The 9,857-nt window shown below is 38.5% G+C and overlaps 1 protein-coding gene across 6 annotated transcripts in view; it reads left to right on the top strand.

The window, feature by feature from the left end:
- Positions 1 to 9,857, top strand: part of LOC134811765 (uncharacterized) — a 29,664-nt gene that overhangs the window by 2,661 nt on the left and 17,146 nt on the right. For 3 of the 6 annotated variants that reach the window (XM_063818813.1, XM_063818814.1, XM_063818816.1), the window contains exons 4-10: positions 2 to 172; positions 7,111 to 7,252; positions 7,947 to 8,072; positions 8,177 to 8,289; positions 8,390 to 8,564; positions 9,255 to 9,345; positions 9,548 to 9,721. In XM_063818813.1, coding sequence (XP_063674883.1) covers positions 2 to 172; positions 7,111 to 7,252; positions 7,947 to 8,072; positions 8,177 to 8,289; positions 8,390 to 8,564; positions 9,255 to 9,345; positions 9,548 to 9,721 — 992 coding nt within the window. Of the gene's footprint in view, position 1; positions 173 to 7,110; positions 7,253 to 7,946; positions 8,073 to 8,176; positions 8,290 to 8,389; positions 8,565 to 9,254; positions 9,430 to 9,547; positions 9,722 to 9,857 lie in introns of all 6 variants that reach the window. The other 3 variants (XM_063818815.1, XM_063818817.1, XM_063818812.1) reach the window with 2 other exon arrangements.

The raw sequence follows: 9,857 nt of genomic DNA on the forward strand, positions 1-9,857 counted from the left end.
GGAGGAAGAGGAAATGTGGTTAAGAAACCAAGAGTACGCCTCCGACTACAGGCCCGAACCGTACAAAGAACCGTACAAGGAACCTTACAAAGAACCGTACAAGGAACCTTACAAAGAACCTTACAAGGAACCTTACAATAAGACTTATAAAGATACTAAATACTCTTCTTCGGTAAGATTTATCATTAATACCACAATTTACTGTTGTTATTTGTATTAAATTCACAGAATAAGTCTTATTTTCTGATTTCTTTGTCAAGTTGATCATGAGCTATATAATAGGTCAAATGCTTAGAAGATATTATATACCACGAAAATAAGGTAGAATTTGTGTTGCTTTGTGCACACATCTGCATTTAGCTGGTACTGTGTTGCAGAATGTAACAACCACGCATTGCATCATCTGTTGTATAGCACAGTAGCGTACCCGGAAATCAGAACAACTTTTAAGTTACGTAATTCATGCGCCGTGTACAGTGTAGACCCTCTCTCTCTCTCTCTCTCTCTCTCTCTCTCTCTCTCTCTCTCTCTCTCTCTCTCTCTCTCTCTCTCTCTCTCTCTCTCTCTCTCTCTCTCTCTCTCTCTCTCTCTCTCTCTCTCTCTCTCTCTCTCTCTCTCTATCTCTCTCTCTCTCTCTCTATCTCTCTATCTCTCTATCTCTCTCTCTCTCTCTCTCTCTCTCTCTCTCTCTCTCTCTCTCTCTCTCTCTCTCTGTGTAGACCCACACACAGATATTATAATTAATCTTCCATCCTTAACACAATGAACTGTCTATGTATTTCTAAGGGAGGTTTAGACGCTTAATTTTATAATTTCTACGTCAACATTTTTGATTTCGAAATTTGGCTTTGACCAGAAAATGCAGTAAATGTAAATTTGTTCCGTAAACGAGAGTAAATTTTATTTAGAAAATCCCGTTTTAAAAATTATATTAATTCGGGGGGGGGGGGGGGGGGGGGGGGGGGGTGGGGTGGGTCATATTTTCTTCCAAAACGCAGTTAGTACTTTTGAACTAAGTGGTGGGTCTGCTACTCATTTCCCAGAAAAACAGTTAGTACATGGTACTAAGGGGGGTGTCCAACCCCAAAAAAACCCATTTTACCTCAAATTTCAATTTTGGGAATTGGTTTGGAGGTTTTTCCCTTTTTTTTGGGTTTTTTTTAAATTTCCCTTTTTGTAACTTTTTATCTAATTCGACTACATTGAAAACAAAACCCCTACTAAATAATGGGTATAATTTGCCCATTTCCCAATGTTTAATGAGCTGTTTAAAGCAATGTATGGGGGGGGGGGGGGGGGGGGGGGGGCCAATGGCATAAATGGAGAAAATGGAGAATTACTCATAGGTTTTTCCATTTTCTCCATAGAAATAGTCTGCATTTTATGCCATTTTATGCCATTTTATGCCATTTTATGCCATTTTATGCCATTGAAAACCTGAAAAATTTAGAATTTCGAGAAAAATTATTTTAAAAAAAGATATTTTCGGCCAATAATGAACAGAGTATCATGAAACATGGAGAAAAGTGGTTTTCAGAAAAACTTTGAATTTATGTAGACTTAGAAAATGTTCGGTCCGAGTCATTTTCGATACGTACCTCCCGTTTCGAGAGCTCCCGATTCCGAGCTCGTGTTGCAAAGGGGAGGCCTGCCTTCCGAGATCGCATTACCTCGAGTCCAAAATTGTGTATCGAGGGGAAGGTGTGGACTTCAAAAAACCGAAAAAATATTTTCGGCTTAAAATGAACAAGGTAGCATGAAACGTGGAGAAAAGTGTTTTTCAGAAAAACTTTGAAAAATGTTGACTTAGAAATTACCCCTCGGTACACAATTTTGGACTCGAGGCTTCCCCCTGGTAATGCGATCTCGGAAGGCAGGCCTCCCCTTTGCAACACGAGCTCGGAATCGGGAGCTCTCGATACGAGAGGTACGTACTACGTATCGAGAATGACTCGGGCCGAAAATTTTCTAAGTCAAAATTTTTCAAAGTTTTTCTAAAAACCACTTTTCTCCACGTTTTATGCTACCCTCTTCATTATAAGCCGAAATTGTTTTTTTGGTTTTTCGGTTTATCGAAGTCTGCACCTACCCCTCGATACACAAATTTGGACTCGAGGCTTCCCCCTGGTAATGCGATCTCGGAAGGCAGGCCTCCCCTTTGCAGTGCGAGCTTGTTTCGACTGTCGAGGATGTAGGTCTCACTTCTCAGTGCCTATTACTGTCCCTTATTACTCACTCCTGCTGTACCCTGTAGAAATAACTTTACACTAGGCTTGAGTAATTATGAGTTTGCCTGAAGTGTGCCTCTACTAACCTAGTATAAGCATCTAGTAGCCTACTATGAGCTTTCATAAGCTTGTTACGCCCCTAGTAAGCGTAAATAAACATGTTAGGATGTCCAATTTAGGTGTTAAGGGGGGGGCCAATGGATATTTTTTTGTGAAACTTGATTTCGAGATAGCAGTTGACCAACAAACTAGGACCGGTGACCAAACTTTTGAGGGGGTCCCGGACCCCAACCGCCAAACGGTGCCTGCAGGGCAGCCACGCCCATATTTGGTCCAAATTAGGCCCAATTTAGCCAAATACCCTGAACATGCCCAAAACCCAAATTTTAGGTGCTCTACTTGTAGCTAGTGGTCTCCTGAACTCGTATATGAAATTTCATCAAGATTGGACAAAAAATGACTGAGTTATGAGCCAAAAACCATATGCCCATATTTGGGCATACGCACCAAATTTGGTAGATTTCGTCCCATAAATTGGTCAAATATCAATATTTTTCACTGAAACTTACTTTATATGAAAGGTAAGCCTAAACTACATATTCTCTGTAAGTTATAGCTTTATATCTGTTTAAATGTGGATACTAAGGCGAAAAGACCACAAAAAATGAACTAAATTGCCCATATCTTGGTTCGCGATATTCGCGGAATTGATCTCATTAAAATTGTAACAACTCGATCAGTTTTCAAAATTTTTCCATGAAATTTTCGGAATCGACTCGAAATCGCATTTCCACCTTAGTTTGAGAACAGATTTTTGATTTAGGCCTCCAAAAAAATTTGGCGGCCAAATTCCAAAATTTTCCCGGAGAAATTCAGAATTTGGCCGCCAAATTTTTTTTGAGGCCTTAATCAAAAATCTGTTCTCAAACTAAGGTGGAAATGCGATTTCGAGTCGATTCCGAAAATTTCATGGAAAAATTTTGAAAACTGATTGAGTTGTTACAATTTTAATGAGATCAATTCTGCGAATATCGCGAACCAAGATATGGGCAATTTAGTTCATTTTTTGTGGTCTTTTCGCCTTAGTATCCACATTTAAACAGATATAAAGCTATAACTTACAGAGAATATGTAGTTTAGGCTTACCTTTCATATAAAGTAAGTTTCAGTGAAAAATATTGATATTTGACCAATTTATGGGACGAAATCTACCAAATTTGGTGCGTATGCCCAAATATGGGCATATGGTTTTTGGCTCATAACTCAGTCATTTTTTGTCCAATCTTGATGAAATTTCATATACGAGTTCAGGAGACCACTAGCTACAAGTAGAGCACCTAAAATTTGGGTTTTGGGCATGTTCAGGGTATTTGGCTAAATTGGGCCTAATTTGGACCAAATATGGGCGTGGCTGCCCTGCAGGCACCGTTTGGCGGTTAGGGTCCGGGACCCCCTCAAAAGTTCGGTCACTGGTCCTAGTTTGTTGGTCAACTGCTATCTCGAAATCAAGTTTCACAAAAAAATATCCATTGGCCCCCCCCCCCCTTAAATGGTGGTAAAGATGAAATTTCGAAGACAAAATGCATGGCATAAAATGGAGAAAATGGAGAATTACTCATGGGTTTTTCCATTTTCTCCATAGAAAAAGTCTCCATTTTATGCCATTTTATGCCATTTTATGCCATTGGCCCCCCCCCCCAATGTATGGGTGGGTATCTTATTTTTTACTTAACCCGGCCTTCGGCCGGGATTTCACTGCTGCAGTTAAAAAGGGTAGGAGTAATTACCCGCTGAGTCAAAACCCGCATTAGGTGAGAAATTCTATTCGGAGTGTCCTCACGTATCCAATAGTATCTTAAACAATAGGGTAAAGCACATAATTTTGTCATTTTTTGGCAATTTTCCGACTGCCTGATATAAACCATGGGTTTTAACCTCGTCTGAAATTCCGATTTAGATGAAACCTCCACCATGTTATAGTAGACAGTCTAGGCAAGTTCTAACACAAAAATGAGCGAAATTGCTGGGGTTGAAGATGTTCAAAAAAATTATTTTGAAAAAATGACAAAATTAGGTGACTTTACTTAATTTTGTCACCCCGAACCTAATTTTGTCATTTGAAGATTGTGCAAAAAGTAACCGTTTCTCGGTATTTTAGACTACCTGGATGCATCATTCGAGCGCTTTTTTACCAACATTGACCTCAAAAATCCCAAAGATATGATGTTTTCATAGTTTTGTAGCTTGATGAAAAGATGACACTTTTTGGATATCTAATCTTAGAAAATAGCCCCAAATGCCCCTGAAACCACTGGCATCTTGAAAAACGATTGGTTCTAGGCCTAGGTTGAAATTTTCATGTCTGTAGATAGATCACTTGCTTAGTAATTTCTTCAAATATTTTTTTAGTCATTTTAGATTGAAAAAATCAGATTATCCACCTAATATTTCTCGGCGAAAAATATGCTATTATAAGTGTTATGCTATTATAAGTGCCTTATACATATCCTATGGGCAAAAAAACTTCAGAATAGTTGTATAAGGCCATTTTCAACACAATCTGTGATTTACAAGAAATTTGAGAAAGGTCGATTTTTTTGACAAAATTAGGTACTTTTGGCAAAATCGAACCTAATTTTGTCACCCTCTGTAACTTGAACAATAATTGCGCTAGAGACTTGAAAATTTGTACGTATACTTCTGCTGTAGAAGATATTTGAAATATGCAATGGCATGAAGCTAGCTCAATTACTTTTGAAATAGCAATAAATCAAAATTTTGAAAATTCCTTAAGAAAACCTTAAGGATCTTATTTATTTTTCGGGTTAACAGTTTTGCCTTCATTTTTGACACAGATGCAAAAGAGCTAGAAACTTAAACTTTGTACGAGCAGTTTTAGCAAAGTCTAAGCTTTCTTTTTATACACAATCCTTTTCTTTCAAGCTGAAATTCCGAGCCGAGGCAGTTTTTCAGAGCAAAATGACAAAATTAGGTACCCTGACAAAATGATGTGCCTTACCCTAGTATCTTAAACAATAATCAATAGAAATTAACCCTTATTAACACCGCTTCGCATGACCCGCATATTTGAAAACATGCATTACATTGTCGTATTAAAGTATGAACTCTCTCTACAGTCCAAACAGACCGCTAATGGCAATCCCTCCCCTAATAAGTTTATAGTATTCATGACAGTGAAATTATGATATATGTACCAAGGCTACATAACATGCAGTAATGGGAGAGAGAGAGAGAGAGAGAGAGAGAGAGAGAGCGAGCCCCGTAACTCTTACCGTTTTCATGATTTAGCTGCTCAAGCCATTTTATGTATCATTTGTGGTACAAAACCATCAATTAAACCACTTAACACCGGCCGATCTTTAAAACATTTGCTTATGGGCTTCGTCAGAGTTTTGTCGACACTCTACCGAAAAACCAGTCCCGTAACTCTTACCGTTTTTTAATATAACCGCACGGAAATTACACACGTACACACAGTACACAGACGATCAGACACACTTACATTCTGAGATTATTGTTTAAGATACCAAGACACAGTTAGTACCGTGATTTCTCAACAGTTAGTACCGTGATTTCTCAACAGTTAGTACCGCGAAGGGGGTGGTTGGGTCTTTTTTGTAAATTTTTGTAAATTTCAAAGTTGCACTTAGTTTAAGTCACGTACGGCACTTGGTACCTGATCCCCCCCCCCCCCCCCCCCGGTGTAATTAGTACATACATGGTAGATGTACCATGACGACACCACTCACCCTCCATGGTATTACCCAACGTGAGCAACTTGCAATCACCTAATCACCTCACAAACCTGCAATCTTCCCCAATCTCGTCAGCAATAAGTAGGGAGCGCCGACTCCGCGGTTAATTGCTGGTGAGGGCGTTTGGGGCGTTTCCTCCTGCCACCTTAGTCATCTTATGATGGGCTTACAAGGTACATTGCGCTAAAGGCGGCATAAATAAGTAGAATATCAGGCTGTATGTAGCTAATCAGTTATGATTAAGATGTGTGTATTATTTAGCGTATCTTGATAAGCCCAAAATGATAATGGCTGCTTCTATTAACCATGCATTTCCGGTTTGAATCAAGAAAGTCATTTTAGTATTTGTGCAATGTGCCTTTGTTATGACACACAAATGGCATATGCGTTCATGTCAACATATTTGGCAATGCGTGTGTTAAAATGTATAAAAATATGCGCTATCAATATTTACATAACCGCACGGCGCACAGCTGGCATGTACCTGACGTCCTGACACTGCGATAAATTCAATCGGGTACGCTTTCAGGAATAGAATTGTGATGTAACAGAAATTTCGGAGCTAATATTATCAAAAGAAAAAGAGTTGTATGTAAGCCAAACGATTCTTTTGCTATAGAAAACATGGCTTCTCACCAAAGTGAAAAACTTATAAATATATCCAAGACTAAGGGAAACATTTAAACTATAAGTGCTATGTATATGTAGGAGCTAAGGTGACTAGTTGCGTAATACCAATTACCGAAGGGTCCGCAGACTGAAGAAATATTTGTTGCAGTTGCAATGGTTTTAAAAATTACTAAGGACGTTTTAAAGTTTATATTTTGTCCAAGAATAAGCGGAAAATCTAACGTATTATATACACTTCTTAAACTTTAATTTATTATTATTATTATAATTCTGGGATACCCGATACATCTGCAAATGTGTTATTTGTGCTAAAAATAAATGTTTTGGATTTATCTGCAAAATTTATCTGCAGAACTTGTGGAGGAGCTGAAGAAATTCAGATATAATTAGATTTTACTGATTACAAGTTCTGTGGGCTCACTGTACCATTTAAGCATCGTCTTTAATTTTAGGATCTAACTTGAGTTTTATTTCAGAACGGAATGTATGACCGTGCAAGTATGAAGAGAAACTGGAACCCACGTCGCAATAGTGAGAGGAGTGTAGATGATGAGCCCGAGTGGTTTACCTCCGGACCCACTTCTCGATTAGACACTATTGAGCTCAAAGGCTTTGAGGGTGGGTACAATTTCTCTATCTATTTAACAATTTACTGCACTAATAATTTCACTAGTACTCATTTCACTGTTCACTGCACAGTACAAAGCGTAAAACGCCCTCTTTCTTGGCTTCTCCTTTGTCAAAGCCAGGTGTTACTGTTTACTTCAATCAGTTCGCTAACACAAATCCCTAGCTACAGGATTTACTCGTAGTTATGAAGGAATAAATTATAACTGTTCCTGTGACAAACTAAGAACCTGCAGAAGATCCAAATTTAGTCTGAAATTAGTAGGCTCAAAATAAAATGCCCAACGAAATTATGTCATCTGTACACCATATTCCTATAGTATCTGTCAAGCTACATATGAAGTTTCACTGCTTGTGCAAACACATCATGGAATGAGCATTTATTCAAAGTTCGGAACTTATTTTGAGAAACTTTGTTTGTATCCAGGCCGAGCTGACAAGTAAACAGGGCCTAAACCTCAAATTTAACTTTTTGTACTAGCAGAATTTTGAGGCTAATGCGGTGAAAGTCTCCAAATGGTTGCACTTTCGTTGCGCGCACTTGACTTTATCGCGCATTATATATTCCCTTATCTCTTATTGTCACACCTCGACTTCTTCACTTATTCCTTATTGTTCTAACAATATTATTTTTATTCCAATCCTGAGTCCAAACCAGAATTTAACCCACTGTTTTCAATTTCAGATGATGATAAACTCCATCCAACAGAAGTCACCAATAACAAAGACGAATCCAGCAGCAAAGGAAGAGACGACGAACTAGCCATGGACCCTCTAGGAAATCCCGAAATGACAAGCGCCTCTAATACATGTAAGATGTGTTTGTATCATTAAAAGTGATTTATTTTTCAAGATTCTTTATCTGATATTTGATGGTGAAATGTCAGAGATTCTAAACTGTACGCTTCACTTCAGATGCTAACGAAAGCAGCTATAGTACAGGTCTGCAGGAAGACTGGGACCCCACGCATCCCAAGTTTAACGTTGATGCTTTACTCGACCCAGACGCTTTTGTTGAGGGAGGAAAGGTAGTACAAGTTCACTTAGATTCTGTATTGTTGTCGATGTGCTCTTTCCTGTCGGTAATATTTTGTTGAAACACTTTCTCCAGCAAAGCTTTTCATTCAGGACCTTCTGGAAGCTGAGAAGAGTATTAACATGTCCAATAATCGTGGAGTGCCCATGCCAATGGAATTCTGGTCAGGATCTCACAACACGAGCAGCCCCAAAGAGTTCCAAGGTCCTCCGGGACAGCCAAGACCTGACGGTCGTTCTCCGCCCAATCCTAACAAAGAGGGTCCAGGTAAACTGCTCGCTTCTCCCTACAGTCTTAATATAAGCTTGTGGCAATGCATTTAATCTCATTGTAACACCGTTACGTACAATTTAATTGGTATCCGGACAGGACTTAGAGTAGACTGAAGCTTCGTAGTAATTTAAAAAACGAGAGGACAGTTTCGTGGCATTAAAAATCGAATTTGAAATGACCTTATTATTAGAAACACTGCATAAATTAAAAATGTCGATTTCGAAAAAGTCTCAAAAATGTATCCCGGAATATTCCCGACCGCCTAAACTTCTATACCAATAAGTAGTACCATTTTACACATAAAAAAGTGGAGCAGAAATTTCTTTTCCCAAAAAATTAATTCACTATATGTTGAACATTTTAATTTACTAATACTCTATCCTAAGAATTCTTATGGTACAGGCGCGGCTTATCTTCATCCTCGTAAAATGATTTAATTGATCAACAATTCACTTTTTTTAACACGTACGTTAACAAAAACACAATGCACTGACTGTAAGGAGTTACAAGTTGTTTGATAAATATCGGATATGCAATATGCATGACATCAAAGCGCAGAATTTAAAAAACACAAATCGAGAAAACTTCTAATAATACTTGCACAACTGAACCATTCCATTTTACAAGGACACCCTCACTAATCACTATGTGCAAATTTTTTCACAAATTTTCGCATCATTTCAGCTCATTTTGTCGCTGATGCAGTTCATTTCGGCGAAAATATGGCAACAAGCAATCTGAAGGCAATGCTTGGAGTCCATGAACCAACCGCAGGGTATGCTTTTTTAAATCTGCTAGTATTAACAGCTGTTTTATCAGGATATATCGCTGGAATGCAGTATCCTGATGGGACGTTTAGGTAAACACCTTTCTTATCTAAACTGCATAAGTTCAAATCTCGCGTGAATCATTTAAAAATGTGTATCGTGATTTGCCTGTCAAAGTTTGCATGGATTAACAGTATCATTTATCCTCAGACCTGAGCAAAACCAAATGGGTGTACACCCAGGAGCCCCAGGAGCCCCTGGACCACCTCCACCCGGACACCCCATGTTCGATGCTCGAAATGGAAACAATCGTCCCAATCTGGAGGACGATCCAGTTATTCGCCAGCTCCTTCAGAACAACGATAAGCACCCCAACTTGAAACCGTGAGTAAAATCCTTTCGTATCACTTATATGTTTTAAATATCCCCCTCCAGGTAAAATCCTTACTATTTTACTGATATTTTGTGATATTCTGTGTTCTGATTTAAGAAACCGTGAGTAAAATCCTTTCTATTTTAC

Source organism: Bolinopsis microptera, chromosome 2 (assembly GCF_026151205.1).
Source record: "Bolinopsis microptera isolate Bmic1 chromosome 2, MBARI_Bmic_1.0, whole genome shotgun sequence".
Taxonomy (NCBI): Eukaryota; Metazoa; Ctenophora; class Tentaculata; order Lobata; family Bolinopsidae; genus Bolinopsis; species Bolinopsis microptera.